This window comes from Oryzias latipes, chromosome 12 (genome assembly GCF_053564925.1).
Source record: "Oryzias latipes strain Hd-rR chromosome 12, Olatipes_Hd-rR_3.1".
Lineage (NCBI taxonomy): Eukaryota > Metazoa > Chordata > Actinopteri > Beloniformes > Adrianichthyidae > Oryzias > Oryzias latipes.
Genome location: NC_136248.1, coordinates 31,293,659 through 31,320,687, shown reverse-complemented (window position 1 = coordinate 31,320,687; position 27,029 = coordinate 31,293,659). Strand labels below are relative to the sequence as shown.

At 46.8% G+C, this 27,029-nt stretch overlaps 2 protein-coding genes across 4 annotated transcripts in view; one reads left to right on the top strand and one right to left on the bottom strand.

The window, feature by feature from the left end:
• ube2l3a (ubiquitin-conjugating enzyme E2L 3a) overlaps positions 1-3,685 on the bottom strand; it is an 8,919-nt gene extending 5,234 nt beyond the window's left edge. The window contains exons 1-2 of the mRNA XM_023960390.2: positions 3,489-3,685; positions 719-870 (exon numbers count right to left, since the gene is read on the bottom strand). Of these exons, the coding sequence (XP_023816158.1) occupies positions 719-745 (27 nt within the window). The 5' untranslated portion in view covers positions 746-870; positions 3,489-3,685. The remainder of the gene's footprint in view (positions 1-718; positions 871-3,488) is intronic.
• Positions 3,193-27,029, top strand: zfyve16 (zinc finger, FYVE domain containing 16). 3 transcript variants are annotated; one of them, XM_023960619.2, is made up of 20 exons: positions 3,200-3,390; positions 6,450-6,556; positions 6,727-6,794; positions 8,202-8,340; positions 10,649-12,501; positions 14,046-14,142; positions 17,757-17,933; positions 18,000-18,130; positions 18,213-18,417; positions 18,689-18,811; positions 18,885-19,040; positions 19,112-19,336; positions 20,105-20,187; positions 20,533-20,637; positions 21,550-21,700; positions 21,778-21,858; positions 21,929-22,091; positions 22,263-22,368; positions 22,444-22,620; positions 24,198-27,029. In XM_023960619.2, exons 4-20 carry the CDS (start codon positions 8,271-8,273, stop codon positions 24,354-24,356), a joined length of 4,062 nt encoding a protein of 1,353 aa, XP_023816387.1. In that variant the 5' UTR covers positions 3,200-3,390; positions 6,450-6,556; positions 6,727-6,794; positions 8,202-8,270; the 3' UTR covers positions 24,357-27,029. The 3 variants fall into 3 exon arrangements, with proteins under 3 accessions (XP_023816386.1, XP_023816387.1, XP_023816388.1); XM_023960618.2 differs by lacking the exon at positions 6,727-6,794 and having other exon boundaries at positions 3,193-3,390; XM_023960620.2 differs by lacking the exons at positions 6,450-6,556; positions 6,727-6,794 and having other exon boundaries at positions 3,249-3,390.

Sequence of the window (27,029 nt, the reverse complement as noted above, 5' to 3'; positions counted from 1 at the left end):
TCTGCTGGAAGGACAGGAAGACTAGGCTTTTATTCTGAAGGTTTTCTAAACACTTCCTTTTTGTTACTGTTCTGTTTGGGCATTAAAAACACATTTTTACTTTAAAAACAAACATTTTTTTCTCCATAAATGAAAGTTAAATCAGTGATCTGTTTTTTTTATTACCCATCAGTCACCGCTTTCTGTTTCGTTTCTCCTCTTCAATTGTCTCCTGGATCAATCCATCTGGTCATTTTCGTTTAAAGAAAAGACTTTAATGTTTGAACTCAAAGTTTGCTTCAAAACCAGAGTTCAGTCGGAACGCGACAGACGCACGAGGCTGCGTCATTTCGCGGCTTTTGCGGTGGACACGGCAGAAACCTGAACCTTGGCAGATTATGTATCTGACTTATCAGCAGGGCCGTGACGTCACGCGGCTTCGTGTTTTCTGCTCGGGTGTTTTTCTTTTATTTCCTCCCGCAGGCGCGGAGTCACGGAGCCCCCACGCGGCTCCCCGTCCCCACGTGGAGCCGCGTGGGGGCGCCGAGCGGCGGCCGGCCCTCCTGCCTCCCCGGCCTCCCTGTCACCGTCATTATCATATCCCGTCATCTCGTCGGACAACAACGCCGGCATTCGGTGTTTACTCCGCGTGCGCGCGCGGATCCGCCCCCAGACGTTACAGGCGTTTTACAAGTCCGTTTTGGTAACAACAAAATAGCGCTAAAGTGGCGTTTCTTACCTTACACAATCTCCTGGTCGAAGTCATTGTAGGCTGATTTCGTCTCCTTCTTCCTGTTTCTCTCCGCGGTGACTCCCTCTGCTCCTTCTTTTCACCTCAGACTGACGGACAGCACCGGCGGAAGTACCGCCCCCTACCGGGCAGGAGGCCAACTGCAGGCGCAGGAGGGGATTTCACAGAAACGAAACGGAATCTCAACAAAAACATTTTAACTCCTTTTTTTTGGTTTCAAATTCAAATAAAACAACGAAGCATCTAAAACTAAAAAACTAAACAAACGACTGTAAAAAACATTCCAAAAGTTTGACTTGAGTGTCTGTTTGTTTATTTTGAAAACGGGAATGTGTACACACCCAGAAAAAAACTAAACAAAAGAGCTTTATATAGAAACAAAAAAACAAGACAGAAAAATAAAAAATTGAGTAGATAAAAAAATACACTAGAAAACTACATCTTAGTTACATCCTTCAGAGTGTTTATTAATAGTCCTACTTTATGTTTACATTATACCTGTTAATAATGTAATGTCTTTGTTTTGCTAATTTACATTTACATTACATTTTTACGCCTTTATAATGTTGCCATACACTTCTCATTTATGTTTATGTTGTAGTTTAACTTGTTTTATAGTGAAACACACACTGGTGCTTCAGCAGAGATGCTTTTGAAACTGCAATGTTAAATCAACCAAAAATAAAAGTAAAGTAAAAATGATGTGATGCTGTTTTAGGGAGGAGCAGGAGAAACGGAGCTTCTGTCCAGATTACAAAACACCAAGCCGGAAATATGAGAGCATCAGACAAAGAGCGTAAGGTGGAACCAAACAGACATCAGAGCTGTTTTTGGGACCAAAACACACAAACTCCACAAACCAACAACCTGCTGGATGTGATAAAATCCACAGACAAAATGAATCATTTTATCATAAACGGCCAAAACCTCACAGGAATCTGTTTGTTTAACAAAACTGTGTGTAAATGCCTGAAGAAGGAAATAAGACGATTCGTCACGAGGAATTCTGGATTTTGTTTTCCTTTATAATAGACAAGAAAACAATGTCGGGTAAAAAATAAATAAATAAAAAATATGGTTAAAACATGTTCAAGTTATAACTGTTGTAAACTATTTTTCAAAGTATTTATTTATATTTTTAATACTAACATCAATAAAAGACATATTTGTTTAAATAAAGTTATGAATCGGTAGAATTTTTTTTAGCACTTTTCTCTAAACATTGTTAGTGTTGCTGCTGTCAGTTATGCTTTAGGCAGTCATGATTCAAAATAATAAATAATAAGTTTTGTTTCAGTGAGATTATAACTGCTAATGAAACATTTAATGATGTCAGATCAACGATCAGAAATACAAAGATCTGATAAAAGTCATCTTTCCTTTTTAGTTTAGCTTTTTCTATGTGGCAGCTTAAAGAATGTCCAGACTTTTTTCTCTAATAATATCATTTTTTATGTATTTTATATAACATATATGCAAATAATTTATTTTAATGTTTTTTTTCCAAATGCACGTGGTGTAGTGCATAGCACTCTCAGCTGCTGGACCTGGTTCAAATCCGTGCTTGGATCTTTCTGGCGTTTTCCCCGGGGCTCTGATTTACTCCCACAGTCCAAAAACATGCTGCATCGGTTTATTAGTGTTTCTGAAGTGTGATTGTGTGACAGAGTGGCGATCTGTCCAGGATGAACCCCACCTGCAGTTGCTGGGATAGGCTCCAGTGACCCCGTGACCCCGAACAGGAATCCAGTGGGTGTAGAGAACAGATATGTACTTCTTCTTGTTTAGAACAGGCGGATGTCGCCATCTTAATTGGTTACAGGATGGTTTCAGTCATGTTTATTCATTACATGTTCAGTAATGATTGCTTTACGACTCAAATGGAAAAGTTCAGCAGGGATACCATGAGACATTAACAGATTCAAAGAAGCTGTTTGAAGACGGACACATTAAGATTTTTTGATTTTTAAAAATCGAATCACTTCTTAAATTTGTTTATTTTGGTCTTAAGAAAAATCAGATTTTTTAAAGCTAAAAATGATCCGTCTCATCAGAGTCCGAACTTTTTCTGGCAGGTTTTTGTTCTCTGCGTTTAGGAATTTACTGTAGCAATAAATTGAAAACTAAAATGTACATTTTGTCTCAACTTTCGAGTTTAAAACTGTCCAATTCAAGGTGACAAACGGGAGATTTTTACAGATGATCACTTAAATCTGTTAAACTATTAACTGGTTAAAAATTTTATAAATCATTTTTTTAGTTTTTTTATATCTTACCTGGCTTTCCTAATTATCAATAATGATGTCAGTAAGCCATTGATCTAATAAAGAACATAATAATAAATGATGTTCGTTATTCAAATAAGAATCTTTCGAATAAAATAGTAAAAATATGTAGACTGAAATAATATATTTTTTAAATCATTTGATAAAAATAATTATGAGGCTATTCTAATCTCAGTCCACGCCACAGGGGTCCACGCGGAGGTTTCCTCGCGGGGGGCGGGACAGAAAGTGACGTCACAGCTCGTCCAAGATGGCCGCGCGAGTGCTCCAGTGAGGCTAACTCACTGATGACTAACAAACGTTTGCCTCGCGCTCGGAGACTGGCGGAAGCGTTTTCACTCGGAACCTTCGAGCCCATGGAGTAAAAGTGCGCAGGTACGAAACCGCCATCTGCCCGGGTCGGTCGACCGACCGCTCCCCCGCTAGCTGGTGCTGGGAGCAATATTACCAGGCTAACTTTACTTTAGCCTCACCTGCGTTAAGCTCGTTAGTTCGGGTGGTGGGGGTCATTTAAGTACGACCGCTGCGTCCTTTAGTGGAGGCTAAAGACATCGGCGTCGAGCGGCGGTTGGTTTTACTGGGATTAGTTGTGTTATTTCATCGCTTGTTGTTGTTTTTGGTGTTGAAGGAAACACCGGAGTCTGTCTTCAGTTTGACCAACTAACGAACTAACTTCAAACGAGCTGTTTGTTGAACTCGTTAAATGTCGCAGAGTTCAACCGAAAACAAACGGGTTGATTTGGGTGTCCGAGGTGTTAACAGTGACGTGTGCAACCTGTGGAAATCAATGTCAATCAGTGAAACTTCCTGCTCTATGGCGGCCCAAAAGGGCCAAATTCATCAAAGGAAAACAAACAGTTCAACAAGCTCAGATTTCTTAATAGAAAAACTCAATGTTGACACGTTTTAGCTCCACTTTTCCCTGTATTTTCCTGTAAAGGTTGTCACTTATGGCGTCTGGACTGAAAATCTTCTCCAACTCATCCTTTATCTTTGTGCTAAAAGCAGATTGTTAAAGTTTGTAGTTAGTCTGTGGGCTGGGATTAGGTCACACCAGTGGCGTGCGGTGAGGTTATGGCTGGTGAGGCACTGACTCAGTCAGATTTACAATGAAAGAACTGAATATTTCAGCGTTCATTCAACAGCAGCTAAGAGCGTATAAAGTAGATACAAGAACATATTTGTCCTATATTCCCATATTTCTTTTATAGACGTGGATAGAACACTCTTCTTGTGTATAAATTATTCATATCTACTGTAAACAAATTAAAGTATACAGATGTGTTCAGCACACATTTGACCCCCAGTAACTATTTCTGGTATTTTTCCAACTTGAAATTCGGCAGCTTTAATCAGTGTTATCAAATATTGTCTGTGAAAATGATCATAAAAATAAATGATTTTACTTACATTTTTTTCCACTTACTCCCATGTTATTAAAAAAAAAAAAAAATTGATAACATGTTTGGCCTTAGATTTTGAGTCCATGTGTCGATCCTTCTCCACAAAAAGCTCTATGACCTGTTGGAAGTCTTCTTTATTTTCCTTTAGTTTATGAGTTTCTTCCTCTCAATGGAGAAAGACGTCCTTAGTCTGTTTCTACGGCAGCAGTGTAGCTACAAAGCAGCTGTCGGCTCACGTCTGCCCCCTGCTGGTGAGGCATGCCTAAAGCCTTTTCTATGGGCCTACAGCAGCGTTTTCAGCGCACGTCTCTGTTAACATTGAGTCCTGCCGTCAGACATGAAGCACAGAGCCCACCAGGAGATTCAGCTTGTCTGTGATGCACAACACTCAAATTTTGCGATTTTAACCCCAGAAACTGTGGAAAATGTGTTGAGTGGACTTGTGCCCAGCTCAGTGGCCTTTCGGTTAGAGTGTCCGCCCTGTGACTGGAGGGTTGTCGCAGGCCGAGTCATACCAAAGACTTTAAAAATGGGACCCAATGCTTGACACTCAGCCTTAGTATTAAATCCACCCGAGCGCGGCTGTGTCTGCAGCTCACTGGGAAGGGTCAAATGCGGAGAACAAATTTCGCACACCTAGGTGTGTGACAGTGTGATATAATTTAATGTATATTTAACACAGATCAATGGAAAATAATATTTACTTAACCTTTTTCTTTACCTTTTTTCTATTTTATCACGATCATGACTTGCCTCACCTCACGTCTCTGGGTCACACTGGGATGTCGTACTACATCAGTTTCTGACTTTGACTGTATGGAAGCCCCCAAAGGGTTAAACTCAAAACCTAAAAAATACACAAACAGAAAAAAAAAGAATAAACTTCAAAACTATTACCCAACTTTTTAACACGTAGCTTTAGCAAATTGTTTACTTATTTACTCCAAAACAGTTTAACTGTATCTTATTTATTTTTCTTCTACATTTGTTTGGGTTTTCTTCTTTACATTTACGTTTAATTTCTTCAAATGCTTTTGTGTATCATTTGCCGACTGTGGCGTGTTTTCTGTGGTGTCCATCATTGGTTCTGGCGGTTCGCGTCATTCATGGAGCCGGTTCTCCTGTCGGCTTTCCTCAGGAGTTCTCCCTGTTCTGCTGCGTTTTGGTGGAATTTGGGAGGTCTGAGTTGGAAAAAGCAAATCATTTGTATGTTGATGTTTTTCTAAACGTATAGACCACTTTACACTGCATTTATACAGAAAAAAACCAAGATGGCTGCAGAGTTGACCTCCTGTTTTTAGTCAGAACCTTCCTCACGTCTATTTTGATCTCTTCCTTGTCACAGAGCAAATGACTTTGATGCATTTATGGATTCCTTTACTCCTTTGTACTTCCATTTCAGTCCCATGCAGACTCATGTTGATGCGAGTCTCAATCACTGCATTGTTTTGCTGGGGTCGGTGCAGCTCTGACTTCCTCTTTTACGTCTATTTTTAACCCAACAAACACTTGGTCACCGGGTGAAGGAGGCGTTCACGCCGTCTTTGTGTTGCGACACGTCCCTGTCCTTCTTGGAGGAACTTTCCAGCAGGGCTCTCCGGGTGAATGAAGCGTTCAGACGCAGTCAGACCGGCTTGAACATTAACCTGTCATCTATTTACTGAAGTCTCAGTTATCTGAACCCTGAGTTTTTCCAGGTTTCTGCTTGAAAGTTATTTTAAACTCCTGAATTTCTTTATATTTCGGTGCAGTTTCTCAGCTCCGCTGCTTTTTCACTTGTAAACATTTTTCATTGGATTTTATGAACTTAGCTGTAAAAGTTCCCGTCTGCTATTAAAGAGCAGAAACCAGCAGAATGTCCCGCATCAGGCTTTAAGTCTCCTGTTTAATGAAACTTTTTACAGAAACCGTCTGAACTAAACAGATTCCAGTGGTCCGACTGCAGCTTAAAGTGGTGGTGTGACTCCGGTTCAGCCTGGATCTAGTTCCTCTGTTTCCGTGGATCTTTTTATGGATTTCTTCATTCTGCAGATCCATTCTTTGGCTTCGGGCGACTTTAAAGTTTGTGGTCAAGTCAGACCAGCTTCCTCTGTGAAGGCTGACCCACAGGAAGCGGACAGACCTCCCGGTGTCTACAGGTGAGTTCAGGTTTGGCTATGAAGGTCTCATTTTACAACTCTTGAAGAGATGTTTTCTGCGTTTCTAAACTGTGAAAAGATATTTTTAACCTTTTGTTTTTTATTGGGTGGATCTATTTGTGTCCCTCTGATGGTTGAAGGTTTAAAAAAGGTGTTTTGTGATCCTGCAGTCTTCATCACAGTTCCACCACCGTGAGAGAACCCAGTTTCTGTGTTCCTCTCCACAAACGTCTGGCAGGTAAAGCATACATGGAGCAACACAACCAAGTGGTTGGAATAACATACAGGAACGTGTGCAGAATATGGACTGGAAACCCCAAAGTAAAAACACCTCCGAAGGTGGTAGAGAATGAGAGGGCAGAGATCCTGTGGGACTTCCAGATCCGGACTGATAGGATGGTAATGGAGAACCAACCAGACATTGTAGTGGTGGATAAAGAACAGAGGAAAGCCGTTGTAGTGGATGTGGCAGTGCCAAGCGATGGGAACATCAGGAAGAAGGAACATGAGAAACTGGAGAAATACCAGGGACTCAGAGAAGAACAGGAGAAAGCCTGGAAAGTGAAGGTGACAGTGGTGCCTGTGGTAATTGGAGCACTCGGGGCAGTAACCCCCAAGCTGGAGGAGTGGCTACAACAGATACCTGGAAAGACCTCAGACCTCTCAGTCCAGGAAAGAACAGGAACAGCTAAGATACTGCAGGACCCTCAAGCTCCCAGGCCTCTGGTAGAGGACCCCAGCTTGGAGGAGAAACCACTTTCATTTGATTTGAAATACAGATGCTGCTGTCAGGAAGAGCAACTCGTGTCTTTCACTCCGTCTTTGGATCATAGACGTGTTACACCGACATCAAAATCTGTGATGTCACGCCAGCTTTTGGGCGGGAAGCCTAAAGCGGGACACTTTTATTCACTGGACTTGACTCCACCCAACTCGGTGACATTTCTAAACCAACTGTATCTGAGAACTGGACTGAGTGCCCCCCCCCCCCCCCCCCCCCCCCCATGGCGTTCCAAACAGGAAGTACCCAAAATCTTATTGAGTTCTATAGAGAAATAAACAGCTGTTACTCAGTCGTTCTATTGGTCAGAATAATCATTCTTGCTCTGATACCTTTTCCTCATTTTTAAAATATTTTTTCTGTATTTCATGTTAAAAACTGACCAATCAGTTGCCTCATAAAAATTGGCGGAGCCTGCCCTTCCCCCACGCCCACTATTCTAGGGGTGTGGCCTTCCAGCAAGCTCACTCCTGATTGGTGAGAAATGATGGGTCAGACCCTTGGCTGGAGCTGGAAGTAAACACTCAGTCCAGTTCTGTTCTACAGTCAACGGGTCTGACTTGTTTGTTTTGAGGATCAAGTTGGACTTTTTAATAAAGAAGTCAAAGAGAATGAGGTTTTGTCTGAAAACTGCCTCCAGTGGTCATTTGAGGAACTGCAGCATTTTGGATATTTCTGGGTCTTTAGTTTTATGCTCACAGGGGGCGAACATAAAAAAAAAAATTTAAAATACAACTTAATTTTAGCTTCTTAAGACTAATCTGTAGTATCGGTCAAGGAGAACTTTGTTAGAAGGTCGATCTTGTTCTCTTCAGTCTTCCTGTAGCCGTGATCATTTCTGACCCGCCTTCTGCTCCTTCACAGCCCGTGACGATGGAGCGGCTGTAGAGGTTTCCTGGACCGGAAAGATCCGCCCCTTTGGCGCGGCGCAGCATGGACAGCTTCTTCAAAGCCGCCGTGTGTGATCTGGACAAACTGCTGGACGACTTTGAGCTCAATTCTGGTGAGACCCTTCGGAAAAACTTGCATGTCACACACATTAAGTCTAGAACCACCACAGCCTGACCTTTGACCTCAGGAAGATGCAGCCATCTGAAAATTTCCAAAAAATCCCCTTTTGGCCATCTACAAATTTAAATTCTTCCCAGATGTTTTGATGCATCGCCTCCTGACTCCTCCAGCATCATTTGGGATAAAACTTGGGAAAAATGTTCGGATTACAAGTTTGTAGATTTTGTACGGTGTTAGCAAATTGCAAAAGTGGCGTTCCCTTTTGCTCCAACATTTTGTGCTAGAATATTGTGAAATTTTTACATATGAATCGTTGATTTTTTTCACATTATAATACAAAGCTGACTTTAAATTAATATCTGATTTACAGCTATTTTTTTATATAATGCGATTTTATGGCTTTGTTTGTCAAAGGTTAATACCAATGTGCCTGGCAGCTACTTGACTTATTCATTTTTTATCCCATTTACAGCAATTTTGTACTAAATAATGGCTGCTGTTCATGTTCACTATTGTTTAAACCGAATGTTACAGACATTTCCAAATCATACACCAAATAGGACACAAATTGTTCAATTATCGTGTTTAAAAACTAAATGGGGAAATATTTTCCAAAAAGCAGTTTTTCAAGTTCTTCTTTCTTAAAGTTTCATATGTCGTGAGTTGTTGGAGACGATATATATCGATTATCACATTATCGCCATATCGTGATGGTATTGTTATCTTTAGCAATATATTGCAAATCGTATCGGATCGTACGGTTCCCAGTGATTCTGAGTGAAAGCTATGAAAAAATGCTCCAAACCTAAACTGAGACGAAGCTCCGCCTCAATCAGCAGCATCTTCTTCCCCCTCTAACAGTACCAGATGGGTTAGAACCGCCCTCTCCCCCTAAGCAGGGGTTGACATAGCCCAGAAATTTGCACTGGCCCACAGGGCCAGTAGTTTTTGAAAGTTACTGGCCCGACACCGCGCACAGCGAGACCCGCCGCTCCGCAGGTGCTTGCAACTTTAGGGGAGTCCGGGGGCATGCCCCCCCGGAAAATTTTAATATGGTGCAATTTGGTGCATTCTGGTGACATCTAGCACTTATTTATACACTTTTCAATGACTAAAAATAGAGCATATCAAACTTAAATCTGCTCTAGTCTGTTTCAGATGTTTTGAAGAGAGCACTGCAGTGTAGTAGGTAACACTAGTTAAGAAGTTTTCATGCTGCTTCTAATCACTGCTATTTCACATTTGTTCCTAATCAATAGTTAAGAAGTTTTATTGACTTTTTTGCCCTGACTGCCTTAAGGTTCTGCTTTTTGTTACTGTTGCAAAGTTACATTTACTTTTTAGTTACTTTAGTTACCTAATTAAATTAAATAATTGAAAAATTAAATACAATTAAATTACTGAGATCATTCAGCTAACTAGAAATACTTACAGTGTTGTAAAGAAAAACAAAATTAAGTAGTTTGACCTTATACTCTGTTTGAGTGTGAGATTCAGGTATTTGGAGTTGCCTTTGATTCTTTGACATTTAGCTTAAAGCTTAGTGCATACAGTTTCATCTTCAATGCATTCATTAAATATCTTGCTGTCCATAGCACTAATTCCACCCATTACTCCATCTAACATATTCCTATCTATTCCTGCCATGTCTTCCACATCTCTGACATGCTTCATTCTCTCTTCAGTGACGGTGTTGGATTTATGATCATCGCGGTGAAAAACCACCAGGGGGCGCGCTGATATGTGTGTCAGTTTAAATATATCTGCCTAAAATGTAATAATAACCCACTGGCTTGTTCCTTCGTTGTTGCCGTTTAACATTGTTTAGTATTGAATTGTTACATTCAATAAAGTTTGAAAAAAAAATTGAGTGAGCGCGTGCCGCGTGGTGCTCGGCAGTGACAGCCGCGCGCGCGCAGGCGGGAGAGGAGGAGAAGAGTGATAAAAGGTTTCCCATAGAAACCCTTGAAGTCTGAACACAGGACTAGCAGAGTGAATTATAAAGACGAGGTAAATCTACACGTTTTCGCAAAATATACTTTATTGTAAAAGGTGAAAAATGTATTAATTGTTAGATATTTTAGTGGCCCGAGCGGACAAGTAAAAAATAAAGTCTTGTGGTCCGTACTGCTCGAAAAACAGGACCGGGCCAGCGGACAAATGGCTATGTCGAGCCCTGCTAAGCGATGACCTCCTCCTAAAAGAGGTTGGAGTAATCCATTTTCTTTTAGAAGAAGCTCCTTTTTGCTCATGTTAAGTTCAGACTTTTGGTTTTTAACGTGAAACGTTTCTGCTTTCAGATGAACTGGAGTGCAGACCCACGTTCCTGAAGCCCCCCGCCTACCCCTTCTCCTCTCTGGGATCTCCCTCGGAGCCCCCCGTCGCCCCGCCGAGCCTCCCGGACCTCAGCTCCATCCACTATGGTTCTGCCAGCAGCTGCCTGGACGGCCCTGGCGCTCGGATCTCCGGCTCTCAGGACGGTGAGGTCGAAGGTCGTCCCCTCACAGGAGTCGACCTTCTCTCCTCTGTGGATCACGGCACAACCAAAAGCTCCGCCCCTCCCTGCCCGGACCGCAATCTGAAACCAGTGTGCGACCTGGTGAACGACACCAGCTCCGCCATGCTGGTCCGGACCGACAGCCACGATGCGTTCAGGGAGCTGGAGGCGGTGGAGACGCAGGAAGAGGAGGCGCTGCTGGTGGATTTCGACAGCCCTGTTGTCACGGAGCACAGAGGAGCAGACGCCACCGGTGGCGAGGAAGGTCCGAGCTGCTCGGAGACGCTGCTGGAGCTAAGCGGCGGGTTCTCTGCCTCCCTCAGCCTGCTGGACGTCATCCTGTCTGCAGCCGCAGACCGAGGCTCCGAGCTCTCCGAAGACTCGCCGTCCACCGCCGCCTCCGCTGATGGTGAGCAGGTCCCGGGCTCTGTCCGCTCAGACCAGGACCTGCAGGTCTCTGCGGACCCCCGGGAGTGGGATGATGCTGACGGCAGCGGAGAAACGAGCTCAGTGAAATGTGACCATGACGCTGAAGCGGCGCGTCCTCTGGACCTCAGAGGCGGGTCTTCCGGTGGTGGAGCGCTCGGTTTGTCCTGCCCGCCGCTGGCTGCGTTCCGAGGCCCCGCGGGGTCCAGGACTTCAGAGGATGGCAGTGAGGAAGAGCCGCCAGAGGAGGAAGAGGACGTGTGCGAGAGCGCAGAGGCGGACTCCCTGCTGGTCTCCCACGCCCTGGAGAACCGCATGCAGGAAAGCGCTGACGCGGATCAGATCGCTGAGGTCAGACTGTCCCCGGAAGGACAGCAAGTCCTCATGGAGCCTGCTGTTGCCCCCACAGACATGTCCCCTGACCAGTCTGAAACCAGCCCCCTGGACCCCCCAGAGTTTGGTTTCGAGTATCTGCCGGAGAGCGACCAGGCGGAGCTGCTGGTCACAGACGAGGAGCTGGACGCCTTCCTGAAGGAGCACGCGGAGGCGGAGCAGGGCGCCGGGGGGCCTTACTGCGGCGGGCCCGAGTCACATCCGGGCCTGGGGTGCTGGCTTGAGAAGAGCGAGCTGCGGATGTGCGGCCAGGAGAGGCAGGAGGGCGTGCAGGGTGGGGCCTCTCCAGAAAGCGACAGAGCCTGCGCCTCCGCAGAAGGAGGTTCTGATCCGGCTGCTCCGGCAGGATCAGAGAACTCCCACGCACTACGGCAGGAACGCTCCCCTGGAGTAAACCGTTCTCTAACAAGCCCCGACCAGCCGACCTCCTATGGAGGTGCCAGACCCAAACTCTCACACCACCTGACTGCAAGACCCCCACCAGCAGGAGAGGACGAGGAGGAGCGCATTCCGGCGCTGGCTGCTCCTCCAGGATCAGCAGAGAACGAGGACAGTTCAAGCACCAGTCCCGCAGAGGAACACCCCAGCCCTCCGTACCCCTCCCAGGAGCACCAGGAGTACAGCGTGGGGTACGAGGAGCTGTCCGAGCCCCCGCCCTATCCCGGCGAGCCGCTCCCAGACGCCGCGGGGTCGGCCAACGGCAGGAGAGACGGAGGGGAGGAGCTGGGGAGCAGACAGCCCGCCTGGGTCCCAGACGCAGACGCCCCCAACTGCATGAACTGCAACCAGAAGTTCACTTTCACCAGGAGGCGGCACCACTGCCGCGCCTGCGGACGGGTAAGCTCCGCCCACGGCCAGCTCACTGAGCCGCTCAACATTTCAGTTTCTGTGCTTTATTCTGCAGATGACATCATCGCTTTTAGCCTTATTCTGATCCAAAATGTCACTTTTTATCACTTAAAAATCTGGGAAAATGTTTTATATAAATTAGTTTCATTTATCATAAAGTAACAGTGTCTATAATTCAGAATCTCTTCAACTTCAGACGACAAATATGACCTCGACCATTTTCCCGAAGTAAAAACTTCAAACATTTTCCAACAACTATTTATGAATTCATTGTTCTGGTGATGAAAACGTGGATGGTTTATAAAAAATTTTTTTTTACAAGAAATTGGTCAAACGCAATGCATTGTGGTCTATATTTGCCAATCTAGTGAGCATCGATGCGCACTGGAGGCTTCTGGGAAATTTTTAGGGCTCTGGATTTTGGAATTACTCGGACAGCTCTACACAATGGCGAACGCACAACAAAGTGAGACAGCCTGCTGCATTTTGGCTTGTTGGAGCCGGCGGGCACTTCCTGTTTGAAACGCCTGGGGGGGAGGGGTCACTGAGGTCAGTTCTCAGATACAGTCACTGGTTTTGATCAGCCCACCAGGCCTGGAGGAGCAGCCTCCTGCTGGTTTTCCTGCCGATCTGGATCAGGTGTGTTTAGCCAATAAGGAGCTTCAATGGGAAGATGGTTGGAAGACGTGTTGGACTCCAGCCGCTGAGGCCTGGATTCTGATTCGGGTTAACTACGGCCCGGGGGTATTAAGCTCAATCCGGCCTGCCAAACTAGAACAGATGATCCTGATGATCCTTCATGTTTTATTTTCCCTGTAATTCTGCAGTTTCCCTATAGATGGTGCTCTAACTTATTGTGTTGTTGGAAGTTTTTTTTTTTTTTTCGTTTTTGGGGCATTTTCTGAGTCGAACGTTCACTTTTCCCATCATTCCAACATCACCTGAACGCAACATTTTTCTTGGTTTGTGTTTTCAACCCATTGGAGCGCTAAAATGACAACAGAAGGGGAAAAACTCCAACATGTTGTTTCATTGCGTATAGAAGGTTTTCGTCTTGATTCCATGTTAATTCTGTTTTTTTTCTTCTCCAACTTGATTTTGTGAAAGTGGTTTTAAAGTACGAATACCAAGAAAGGAGAGTTTGACCCAGTCTGGAAGCACAGAAGTGATAAAAGTGCTGAAACATTCAAATCTCTGTCTGCATTTCTGCTAAAGTTTGTCAAATGAGTCTAGTTTTTGTTTTGCTCTGATAAACGTAACGTAGCACGTGAGTCACAAACGTTTCTGCCTTTTTTCTGTCCGAATCCTCTCATGAAAAGGCGGATTTCACCCTGAGGTCTAAAAATAGCTCAGTGGGAGCAGAGAGCATGAGTCAGCGTTTGTGTCTGCAGCGTAAAGCTGCAGCTAAGCCCGTTAAGGAGGAGGCGCCGTCCCGGCAGCGCCCTGTTCCCGGCTCAGAGGTCGGCCGCAGGGCCGCAGAGGCGTCACGGCGATCCCTGCGCTCGCTGACGTCCTCCTCTGTCCTCTGGCAGGTGTACTGCACGCTGTGCTGCAGCAGGAAGTGCAAGCTGAAGTACCTGGACAAAGAGGCCCGAGTCTGCGTCATCTGCTTTCACATCATCAACACAGGTAAGACCGCCGCGCCGCCGCCCGCAAACACACGAACAGTTCCCGCTTTCTAAATGTTTGAGAGCTCGGGGAACAACCGAAGGCGGGTTGTCTGCAGAACCCGGAGCGTCTTCTGACCCACTAAGAAGCTCCATTTTTAAATGGGAAGGATGACTCAGCAGATCTTCTTTGTTTGAGGTTTGAGCGTTCTTCCTCCGTCTTTAGGGTTAGGGTGAGAGTTCGCTCTTCACACCATGTCGCACACGCGCCGCCAGTCTACAACCGAAGTTCCGTTGACCTTTGACCTCAGGAAGAGGCCGTCATGTTCCAGACAAATTCCCTTTAGTGCCTTCTACTAACTTGGACTCCTCGTAGGGATTTGGACGGATCGCCTCCGAACTCCTGGGGCATCGCTGGGAAGCTACTGGGGAATAAATTAAGTTCTCGTAAAAGTGCCGTTTCCTTGGCGCTCGCGCATTGTTTTTAATTTTTTTAAATATATTTTGAAACTTGAATACATGAATCGTTGGTCCAAGCTAAGCAAAATGACATCCCCAATGACCATATTAAGAATGTGGGCGTGGCTAACAAAATATCCAAAGGTTTACTTTTGCCGATTCTTCTAAAAATGACACCGATCTGTACGTCACCCCCAGGTGACCAAAGCATAAAGTGGTTGCTATGGAGATAACAGGAAAGCCACCATTTTGAAAAAGTTTTTTTTTTTTTTTTGGTGAATTTGTCATTTGAAGCCCTGATTAGGGTGGCAGCGGCAGAAGGGGGTGGCGGGGGCGGGTAGCATCTGCAGACTATATTACGCGACTTGAATTTGACCGTATTTTGGGTCACGCTGTGCTAACGTAGCATTTAGCTCCTCCTCCTCCTCACTCCAGCATCACGAAGCTTCACTGCGACTAAAACCGAAGACAAACTGTTTTCATGTCAGACTCTTAATCCCAGTTCTGATCCAAAGTTCTTGTGAATCTTTAGAACTTTTTATGGTTCTGATGTTTGGATCTTTGGTGGAACGTCGTGTTTTAGTTTGCTGAGATTTTGGATTTCTGATTGATGTCAATCAATCGGTCTCATTGATTCATTGATGTCAACATCAGCAGAACTCTGTACCTTCATGCTTCCATCCAGGTTCTGGTTGTTGCTCTGGTTCTGGTTGTGATTCTAGTTCTGGTTGTGGTTGTGATTCTAGTTCTGGTTCTGGTTGTGATTTTTGTTCTGGTTCTGGCTAAATGTTTCAGTCAATCCTTAAGGCAGTTCTCCTTGTAGCCTGAAGTAGACGGGAGGAGAACTGCAGCAGGATGTTGTGCACGTGTGTTTGTGCACAGATGTGTGTGCTTGCTTGGGGGTGCGCGTGTTTGTGAATATTATTGTACCTTATGGTGTGTTCGTGTGCGTTTGTGTGTGTTTGTGTGTGTGCAGTGGTCATGTGACCCTCAGATGCTGACTACAGTAGGGGTAAAGAGGTGATCCACTTTTATTGCTTCAGTGCGGTGCTGCTGCTCTTTCTCTCCGTGCACACACACGTGCACAGTCTGCTGCTAACAGCCAATCGGTGCCTTGCTGCCCCCTCCTCACTGAAGGAGAGGCTTTGGGAGGCGGGGCCTGGTGTCAGGTCGCTCTGAGGAGCTCAGGATGCTGAGAGCGTTTAGAGAAGAAGTGGAGCTTCTGTTCTCGGCGGATGCAGATGTTTACGTCTGGATTTGGACCTAAAGCTGCTCCGAGGATCCAAACCCACAACCTGTGTTTGTCAGGTGAAGAGCTTTCAGTCACACCTTCAGTATCTCGATGGTCTGGTCCTCGTCTTCGTCCTACTGCAGCGCTCTGCTTACTCGCCGCGCGGTCCTCAGCAGGGATTGGATGGATGGATGGATGGATGGATGGATGGATGGATGGATTGATGTGGGTTAATTCACAGAACGAGCTGACTCAGCATTTCCTCTGAGGAAAAACCCGAGTCACAGCAACTTTCAGTGGAGGGAAAACCGAGCGTAACTGAAGTTGACGCTTTGCTTTGGTCTTCTAGAAATGACTGCAGCTTTTGTTTTTCCACATCCTGAGTTTGCTAGGAATGCTGGGAAATTCCTTTGGACAGATGAAGACATTGAGGACTGTAAATGTTTCCAGAATCAGGAGGTTGAGATTCCAGACCCAGAGTCTTCCTGACCCCCTGAGTTCAAGGTTTTAGTCCCAACCTGCACCCCACCTCCTAAAGCAGGAGGAAGATGCACCAAACAGCAGGAGTCATCCTCACTGAGCAGGCAGAGAATTCCCTCCAGGTGAGCGGGATCAACTCAGGAATCACTTCTGGTCCTCTTTTGAATCCAGAAGTTTGTTTCCTGGGAAAGTTGTCCCGGTTTGACAGCTCGCCTGAGCTCTGGAGCTGGTTGTAGCAAAGACACGGAACCGGTAATGTTTCTTGAAGGTGTTCAGAAAGTTGAGTCCGATCCAGGAGCAGCTGTCGGTGGGACCGAGGTCGGACTGGAAGGAGTATCCGAATGCTCGGATATTCGTGATCTCTTAATGAAAAAACGAAGTTTTGTGACATCCGATATCACAGATTTGTGATCTTTATAGATATAATAGAGCAAAAATCCACTTTCTAGCCTGGGCTGACAGCAAAGACTCTTCCTGAAAGGGGCGGTTCTTAACTTTGTGATGTCACAATGTGAGGACCCACTGGTGTTCGTGGATTGGAGGTGCTGGTTTTTACTCAGACTACTTAGAAATTAACGAATCAAAATACCACTTTGGGTTTGTTATGTGTGGAATTACCACGATAAAACACCTAAAAGCTCCAAAAGTTGATTTGGGATAATATAGAGCTTTGCAGACGGTGTAATTATGGCTCTAAAAGGCAGAATATGCTGGATTTTGAGGATTTAAACTCAAAGTGAAAACGCTGCTGTCACCAGCAGTAAAAAAATGTCAAAGTAAAGTGTTGTAAAGTACTGAAAAACTGATTTTGTTGTAAACTAAATTGACAATTGGAACAAAAAACGTGATGAATATGAAATTAAACATGACCCAAATGTGACGTCATGTGACGGCATTCTAGCACGGTGGAGTCTCCACACCGGAACGCATATGGAAAATGTTCTTCTGAAGTAAAACCGGTTCTCTATTGGAAGACTGTTTTAGAGCTTAGGACTGTGTTTTCTAGTTGTTCTATCTCTGTGCAGGTGTTGCCGTGCCGTCATTTACTTTCTTCTTGTCACCGATCTGTAGTCAGAAAAACTTGGAAGATGGAAAAACTGTGGAAACATTTTCAGGATTTGATGTTCAATGATCCAAAACAACAGATGTTTATGATTTGTTTCCTGCTGAAGTTAACAGAAAAACTGGAGATTGGTAAACGATTTTTTTCTTCTCTAAATCTATGTTTTGATCTGTTTTGTTGTTGCTGAGTAGCTAGAAATGATGTGGAATAAAAAGCGGTTATTTGAATTTTCCTGCCTCCAGTAAAGGGACAAACATGAATTCAAGCACAGTATGTAAAGTATTTAAAATGGTGGTTTAATCTGCCAATTGTGAAATCGCATCGCCGCCGTGGTAACGATCCACGCTGAACCGTAGCCTGACGGTTCAGGATGTTTCACGTCTTTGAACGTTCTGTGTTGAAGGTCAGGCCCTGGAGCGGATGATGAGCCCCACCGGTCCCAGCCCAAACCCCAACATCCCCTCCGAGTACTGCAGCACCATCCCCCCTCTGCAGCAGGCCCGAGCCGCCGGCACCCTCAACTCGCCGCCGCCCACCGTCATGGTGCCCGTGTCGGTCCTCAAGCACCCAAACCACGACGGTACGGCCGCTCCAGCCTTGTTCCGTTTGCAGACGCAGGTCTCTGACGTCTGCTGTGCTCCGGCAGGTTGTCCTCGCGAACAGAAGCGGGTGTGGTTCGCCGACGGCATTCTGCCCAACGGCGAGGTGGCGGACACGACTCGGCTGTCGGTGACCCAGCGCAGGAGCTCGCAGGAGTTGACGCCGGAGGAAACGGCGGTGAGACCACAGAGGCTCGCCACAGGCTCGCCACGGAGGCTGCAGCCGCTTCCCAATTAAGAAACCAGCTGTTTTCTTTCAGCCCGGGTCTGAGGTCGGCAGCCCGGCCGAGCTGGAGGCCTCCGGGTTAGTGGAGCCGGTCCGGCCCCCGCTCTCTGGACCCTGGGACTACGCTCTGCTCGCCGGGATCGGCTCCTCGGTCAGGAGGGTTCCCAGTCTGCTGCCGGACGACGAAGACCAGCTGCCGCCACTGCTCATCACCACCGGAGAGGACGACGAAGGAGGAGGTCTGACGCCATCTAGATTCTGAGGATCCGTGGACACCTCTCCTGTCCAGAACAGGAGAACCACACAGTTCTCCTGTTCTGGACAGGAGAACCCGTGTGTGCAGAGGAACCCCGAGGAAATCAATTGCTGTCATTGATCCAGTTGCATTTGATCAAACACAGATTAAGGGTCCTAAGTTTGGTACTCAGTAGGGGTGGAGAACCGTTCCTCTGGGGGTGGGAGTCCTGGCCGTTCTAAGAGCTCTGACCCGCCTCCTTCTGTCCCGTTCAGATGTTCTGGTGGAGGAAAGCCCGGCCCCCTGCCAGATCCTGCATTTACTGGAGGAGGGAGGCCCCCGGCCGCTCACCTTTGTCCTGAACGCCAACCTGCTGGTCAACGTCAAACTGGTTCCCTGTGAGTAGGCGTGTCCCGCGGTTGGCGTGGTGACGCGTCCGGGTGGTGCTGACGTGGCTGTGGTTCCCCGCAGACGGCAGCAGGCGGTGCTGGTGCTTCGGCTCCAACGGACTGCGGGCTCTGGGGCAGATGGAGCTGGTGTTTGTGCTGGAGTGTCTCCCCGAGGAGAAGGCTCTTCCCAGAGACGTCTTCTCGCTCTACCTCAGCGTCTACCAGGATGCCCAGAAAGGTAGGAGGAGGAGGAGCTTAGCTCTGCGGCTGCTCAGGACGCGCCAACAGAATCCTCGTCGTCCGTTTCAGGGAAGTTTTTGGAGGAGTTGGATAACCTGACCTTCACCAGCAGCTTCTTGGGCAGCAAGGATCACGCCGGGATGCTGTTCTTCGCGCCCAGCTGTCAGCCTCTGGACGGCCTCACGCTCCCCCCCCGGCCCTTCCTGTTCGGCCTCCTCATCCACAAGCTGGAGGTCCCCTGGGCCAAGGTCTTCCCGCTGAGGCTGCTGCTGCGGCTCGGCGCTCAGTACGACGGTGCGTGGCTTCTCTGCGCCTTTTGTGGTTTCCATGGTAACCGGGAGGATGTTCTGTACGTCTGCCAGGGTCAGAATCATCAAACGTTTGTTTGAAGTTTGAATTTTAGGAAACAATTGGCAGGTTATTGTTTCAGGTTTGTTTCTTTTAGCAAATGTTTTCTTTGACACCTTTTTCTGTTTTAGCTTTTTATTGTTTTTTACCAAAATGAACTATTTTCACTGTAGGACAATATTTTCAGTAAATGTTCAGCTTTATTCTTTTAGCATTCAGCATTTTACTTTTTTATTTTTTTTTTACATTTTAAAAGACTTTTTCCCTTATTTGCCATTTAACGAATAATTCAAAACTTTCTACGTTTATTTAGTTTATTTTCAGCTGTTTTATTTTCTGTTTAGAGGATCTAGTTTCAGAACCAGAAAAGAAAAGCTTTTTTAACGCGTAGGATCTAACTGGATCTAATTGGATCTAACTGTTGTTTACAGTGAAAGATATTTGCTGTTCATGTCGAGCAAAAGTCTTATTTTATTATTTTAACACATTTATTGGTGAGTTGCAAACCGAAAAAAGCTCATTTTTAAGAACCAAAATGATAGAAAAAAACATTTAAATCTTTTGTTACATCAAATTTCAATTATTAAATTTTCTGGATTTTTAATCAAAAAGGACATCCAAGTTAAAAATGTACATTAATTGTCCTGTTTTCTGTTTTCTATGTTTCAAACAAATATAAATATTTACTTTGTTTGAAATTGTTTATTTTTTTAGTTTATCCCACCCCTTTGGCCAGCGTCCGCTTCCGGGAGCCTTTGTATCGGGAGACCGGACACACCATCATGAACCTGCTGGCTGTGAGTACGGCCGCGCTGAAGCAGATTCTGTGAATCATTTTATAAATCTGTTGCTAAATACTTTATCAAATTATTATATTTATCAACTATTTAATAAGAAATAACATTTCTCTTTTAACGGGTAATTTCCAAGGTAAAAGCACAAAACCCCTGTTCTATGTTTGCATTTAGAAATTGTTGGATTTAATTTACGGTCATCAGATAAAAAACTGTTTTACCTTTTCAAAGACTTCCTCTAATCTGAACCGACCAACCCTGGTGGGAATTGAACCTGCGTCCATCATCTGCAGGTGAAAGTGTGAAAGCAAACCAAACAAAAGTCTAACCACCATCGTCTTCCTCCAGGACCTGAGGAATTACCAGTACAGCCTGCCGCTGGTGAAGGGTCTGAGGATCCACATGGAGATGGGCCACAGCTACATCCACATCCCCAAGAGCAGCTTCCACGAGGTGGGACATCTTCAGGGCTCCGCCGAGGTCCTCAGTCTGGTCGGGGGTCCGGGTGGTCCTCAAACACCCTCTGTAGCTGCAGCAAGATATCTTTGATCGATCGAAGCTTGGCTTAGAATTGAACTGTGGTCCCAGAAAACCGATTTTATACCACAGTCCGGGTGAATACTCGATTCTGATTGGCTGCTGGGTGTGCGTTAAAACCTGATAACCGCACGGTGAAAAAAGAAGTTCCGGTCAGCTAGCTTAAATGTTCTGTATCGCTGCGCCGGCTTCATTAAAACAACCTTTAGCTTCATCATCTGGACAAAAACAAGCGGGAAGAGATGAACCTTCTCTCTGAACTGATGCTTTATTCAACCCATCGGAACGATCAGCATATATATACCGATTTATATCGCTGAATCTTGACTGCAGCGGTGGTGCGGCACGACGCGGACTATTTGTTACGTGATGCGGCGCGATGCCGCATTAATGGCCTTTTGTAGAACAAAATCGTTTTTCAAAGCCCAAAAATGAAGGTTGGAACTGAATTGTAAAGAATCGTTGACATCCCAAACGTCTTCCTGAAGTGGACGAGCCGATCCAAATATGCTTTGTTGCATCAGCTGGTGACCCAAATGTACTTGTTTACCGCAGAAATGAATGTTTACGGCGCTGCTGAAGGCTGGACCGCCCACTCTCCACCCAGCAGCAGCAGGCGCAGCTCCAAACGCCGGCTCCAGTCGCAGCGAACGCGTCCCGTTTCAGTGTAGTCGACGTGCAGAACGAAAGCGACCTTCCTGCCGTGAAAACGGCAGAACAGACGGTCTGCGGCTGAGAACGGGGGCGGGGCCTGTGGGGTGCCCTCCCAAAGGAGGCGTGTCTGACTTTACCGGGAAAAGCCTCGATTCCATCCGCTTCTCTCTCCAGATGCAGAAAGTGCTGAACGCGTCCAACGAGCACGTCATCAGCGTCGGCGCGGGCTTCAGCCCCGAGGCCGACTCCCACCTGGTGTGTGTCCAAAACGAGGAGGGCGCCTACCAGACGCAGGCCAACAGCATGCCGGGGAAGACGCGCACAGGTGAGTTTCTGCTCCGGCCTGAAAGGCGGAGCCGTCGACGGGAATCCCACAGAGCTTTCCTTTGCCCGCCGTTCCAGTGACGGGAGCCAGTTTCGTGGTGTTCAACGGAGCGCTGAAAGCCTCGTCCGGATTCATCGCCAAGTCCAGCATCGTGGAAGGTAACGGAGGGAAAGCTCGTGTTTGAGGATTTCACAGAACAAGGAAGATGACCCTCCTGTTGCACTTCAGATGGGTTGATGGTTCAGATCCCCCCGGAGACCATGGAGTCTCTGCGCTCTGCTCTGAGGGAGCAGACGGACTTCCACATCACCTGCGGGAAGAACGACGGCGGCGAAGTCCACGAAAACGTCACCATCCTCTGGGTGGACCGGACCCCTGCTGTCAACGCCGGGTAACGACACACTCCCCTGTGCAGCAGCAGGCCGTGGGCCTTGCTCAAGGGCACCACAGTAGGGTAACAATCAGGGCATCCAGGTCTAGCTTCTCAGGTCTCAGGACTTGAACCAGCGACCATGACTCAGCAGAGACCAGAGCCTGAGCTGCGGTTGAACTTTCTGTGCAGGAAGAGCAGCGGGGTGGATGGGCGGGCCCTGGACGACGTCCACAGCGTGCGGCTGCAGCAGGACGCAGAGTTTGAGCTGAACGGCCGCAGCATCCGATGCACAGAGGTGACGTTCTCGTGCGGCGTTGGCGGTCGGGCCTCCGCTTGCTCCGCCTGGCCTGACCTGATCTGAACTCGGCAGGTGTTTTACCAGCTGAAGGCTCCAGACAGCAGCCTCGCCGCCGTGCTGTCCGCCTGCAGCGCCTTCCAGAAGGAGATCGCCTTAGCCACCTGCAGCACGCTGACCCCTCACCTCGCCGTCCTGGCCTCCAGCGGCATCAACTCCTTCTCGCTCCGGATCTCCACGCAGGCCGACATGGTACGGCTGATGTCGGTGTTTCTCAGAGAGCTCAGCTGGTTCGATTGCTGTGGCGTCGCACAGTCAGCTGACTGATGCAGAATCTGAGGAAAACTGCAGGCCAGCAGTCGGCACGCCATGGTCACCTTGACCTTCGTCCTCCATTAGTCTGACCAAAAAACATAGATCTAAATGACAGTGCAAAGTCAGACTCCTGTATATTATCACCATGGCAACCATGCAGACTTGCAGCAAGTCAGCCAGTTTGACTGTAAATGAGATCTGGACTGAGTGACTCCGCCCACTCTGGTGATCCAAACAGGAAGTGGCTCCAAGAAGCCAAAATCACTTCTATAGTGACATAAACAGCTGCTACTCAACCGTTCTATTGGTCAGAAGAACCGTTCTGACTCTAACATCGTTTTGATAATCCTCAATTTTTGAAAAGTTATAAACTGACCAATCACATGCCTTAATTAAAGGAGGCGGAGCCTGCTGGCTCCCATGTTCAACACCTAAAACATTTGACAGATTTTGTGTAGCCCACTTGTGGCCCTCCAATTAACTCACTCCTGATTGGTGGAAGTAGTTGCCATAGAAACTTGGACTAACTCGAACCAATCAGTGCCCACTGATATCTGGTTCCAACATGGCAGCGGAGAAATGGTGCCTGAATTGACGTCATGTGGTTGGAGCCGGAGCTAAACCGTTCGATGACATCACACTCGCTCGCTCAGTCGGTCCAGGTTCCGCCGGTTCTACCACAAAGTCGTTCTGTGCTAGAACCGCCGGTTCTATGGTGTAGACGACGTTACACACGGACGTTTTCCAGGAGTTCAATGTCGAGGCGCTACAAGACGAGCCATGCTAACTACGCCAAGCTGACTGGGAGAGAACGCTGAATTTCACCGTCATTACGGCGTTTTAGCTTTTTTTCTGTTCTACTTGGAGAAACGAGACGTGTGCCATTGCAAAAACATTTCTGCTAAATAGTTTATGTGCATTTTTTGTCACTATAAGACTGTCAGACCAAACATACAGGTTCACTTTACCACATCCGGCCCCCTGTTCCAGCCCCCCATAGATGCCGGTTTAAATTAAATGTACAAATCCAACATGTTTGTTTGTTTGTCGTTCCAAACAAAGCAAATAATAAACGAGAAAGTTCCTCTTTTGAACCGGATTGTGGCTCCAGAACCTTCAGTTCTCACAGTTGAAGGTGTCGTTTGCAGATGCTGCAAGGGAACCTGGGAGATTTCTTTTCTCTCCTTGGTTACTCTGAAGCATCACTTTAACAAAAACCAGTGGAGCCGTTACAGCTGCTGACACCATGATGTTGCAGTGGAGTGGTCGGGTTTTGGGTTTTCCCTCTGGGAGACATCTTTACGTCCTCTCTGTGGTCCGTCTGCATTCACACTGAAGTGAACCGTACCAGGAGAACACAGACCCCGGTTCTCCTGGTTGGTCCCAACCAGAGTTCAGGTGAACTTTCCCACCTGCCGATGAAACAAACTCTGCTTTGGATCAAAACCTGCGGCAGGAAACGTCTTGGAGGATCCGTGAAGCCTGATGCTGTCTTTGTGGGGTTTGGCTCTTAGGTGGAGTACCAGGCAGGTTCCGGAGGCAGGCTCCTCCCCCAGCGCTACATGAACGAGATGGACAGCGCTCTGATCCCCGTCATCCATGGAGGCGGAGCCAGCGTTCCCCAGACTGCCATGGACATGGAGTTCGTCTTCTTTGTGACTCACGCCATCTGAGGCAGCTGCAGCGTTATGAAACAAAGAAGGTGGGGCCGCAGACGGGTGGAGCCCCGGCAGCTGCTGTGGGCTCCGGTCTGCATGTCTGCAGTCATGAAAGTGTTTTTGTGGAGCTGACCAAAGTAAAAACACTTCAACTTGTAGCGACCTCTGCCTTCATGGCTCCGCCGGAGCTGCTGAATGTTTCCGCAAACACTCCCAAGAGGAGCCCCCTCCCACAAGGAGGAGCCCCTCCCACAAGGAGGAGCACCTCCCACAAGGAGGAGCACCTCCCACAAGGAGGAGCGTCCTCCCACAAGGAGGAGCGTCCTCCCACAAGGAGGAGCGTCCTCCCCACATGGATGTATTCATTCATTCTGAATGGAGCGACAGCAGAGAAACTGCCGCTTCCTGAAACTGACTCTGCAAAAGACCAAGTGCTTTCAGTCCATGGTCCGGTCCGGTCCAGTCTGGTGTCTGCTCAGGTTTCCCGCAGACATCTTACTGTAAAACTGTTTGTTTTTTCTTTTTTGTAAACCAGGGCCCTAAAACCGCCGCCGTTCGCTCCGTCTGTGTTCCATGAACAATCGGAAACGAGAATCGCAGCTCCAGTCCAGAAATGGCGGCAAAGTGGAGACGAGTATAAAAAACCCATAAATCCAGGAGCAGACGGATCGTTTTAAAACCACAAACCCAGTTTTTATCCACACCAGTTGATCCGTCATTTAACATGTTCAGAGGTTCTGTTTGGCACCATCCACACAAAACTCAGCAAACGTAGAGAATTAAATGATTTAATTCACCTGGAAACACAAAGATGTTCAAAAATCCCAGTACAATTGTACTACAGAAAAATACACCTTTTCTCTCAAGTACTTATCTCTGTTCCTTATTATATGCAAATTATCCAGAGGATGGCTCCACCCACCTCATTTACATATTCAGGTGATTTTTAAGATTTAAAGAACTGAAATGTATTTAAGAAGTTCCAGATGGAAATGTGATTTATTCATGTATTTATGCGTTTTTAAGTCATTTTCCGTCCTTCAAAGCAGAGTCCAGAACACCAGCGCCTCCTCTTCTTCCTCTTCCTCCTCTTCCTCCTGTCAGCTCCTAAAAGCATGAAAACAGGGGAGACAGAGCTTCGCTGTGATGCTGCAAACACTACAAAATCCATAATTGTCTTTCAGTGTTTCTTCTTCTCCAACCAAAAATCCAACTTTGGTGAAGTCTGTGAATGAAAGACAGTTTACACGTTCAAAACCCGTCAAGGCCTCCGGCTTTCCCGCCTTTCATCAGGAATCAAACGCTCTTGTTTTCTGGAAGCACGAGAACAGACCGTTCTGGACGTTTCCAGTGAAAATGTGAAAACAGGGCCCAGCTGATGTGTGGGCGGAGCCTGAACAGGCCACTGTAGCCAACCAATCCCAGGTTTTGAAGGCGGAGCTAAACCTCTGACGCTTGGCGGGCCCCTCTGGAGCGTCTGGCGGTCGATAAACTCTGGTTCGAGTCTGAACAGGGCGATAGGGAGGGGGGCGATAGGGAGGGGGGCGGGGCTCCAGTGATTGTGTCAAAGTTTCTGTGTTTTTTTTTGAATAAATACATATATTGAAGAGTTATTTTTGAAACTATAGACGTGGATAAAAGCTGATATTTTTGATAGGGGTCGGTGAGGTCATGACAGAGATCCGCTGGTTCCTTTGAGGTTCTGGTTGGACCCGCTTTGAGCTGCAGCCTCTCACTTTGAGGGGAATTAAACCATCAACTTCATCAGCAGAGAAAACATTCTTCCAGCTTTTCTAGTTTCTTTTCACAAAACTCTGCAGCCATTTTTGTCAAAGCCTCGGCGTCTTACGTTCTGTGTGGCGACCAGCAGACGGGCAGAACCGGAACCCGTCTGTTTATTGTGGACTGGAGCTGGGGGTCCGACAGAACGACTCCAGGCTGTTTTCATCGGTGTCAGCTTTTCCTCTGGGTTCAGCTCCGTCCGGTTCTTGTCTTCACCGTAACTTCTGTTTTTGGAAAAACAGCTGAAGCTGGACCGGTGCATCGTGGAACCCGATGGTTCAACCCGAATGACTCAAATAAAGAACCGTTCCTTTGAGTCTGTGCCGAGGGGAACGTCAGCAAAATTGTCCTGAAGGAAAACTAAAATACGAGAACCTACAGAAGACGGAGGCGGAGAACCTGTTCTGGAATTGACTAACGTTCAGTGTGACTGAGGTCACGTGACCACGTCACACCAGAGCAACAGCTGAGTTGAACTCAGAAGAAACTCTGTCCTACAAAACGTTCCACCACAAAGCTCGATTCCTTCAAAGTAACCAACAGCTTTCCCCATCATGCAGTGCTTTGAACAGAAGCTGTTGGCGGTTCTCCCCTCAGCTGATGGAGGTTCTACTTAGCGGGGGAAGGTTCTCCTCAGGCCCTGACACTTGAAGAGCGGCTCTTGGAGGTCAGTCGTCGGGTTTTAATGTCAATCCTGCAGGTTAGAACCTTTTTTTTTGTCACTTTGGTCCAGCGGAACCCCTTCTTGGATGTAAATTCAGATCCAGCTTTCTTCTCGATCTCCAGAATGAGAACTTCTTTGATGCTCTGTGATTGTTTTCAAAGCGTTATTTCTATTTATTTTTAACACCAGCTTTATTTTGGCGGCCTGAATGTGTATTTAAGGAAATAAAAGCTTTGATGAAA

What these genes read in the sequence shown, in the direction of transcription:
- zfyve16 (XM_023960618.2), top strand. Translation starts at nt 8,271, where the DNA reads ATGGACAGCTTCTTCAAAGCCGCCGTGTGTGATCTGGACAAACTGCTG. An exon ending in CCAAGAGCAGCTTCCACGAG is followed by an intron (nt 20,638 to 21,549) that starts GTGGGACATCTT and finishes TTCTCTCTCCAG; the next exon opens with ATGCAGAAAGTGCTGAACGC. An exon ending in TCTCCACGCAGGCCGACATG is followed by an intron (nt 22,621 to 24,197) that starts GTACGGCTGATG and finishes TTTGGCTCTTAG; the next exon opens with GTGGAGTACCAGGCAGGTTC.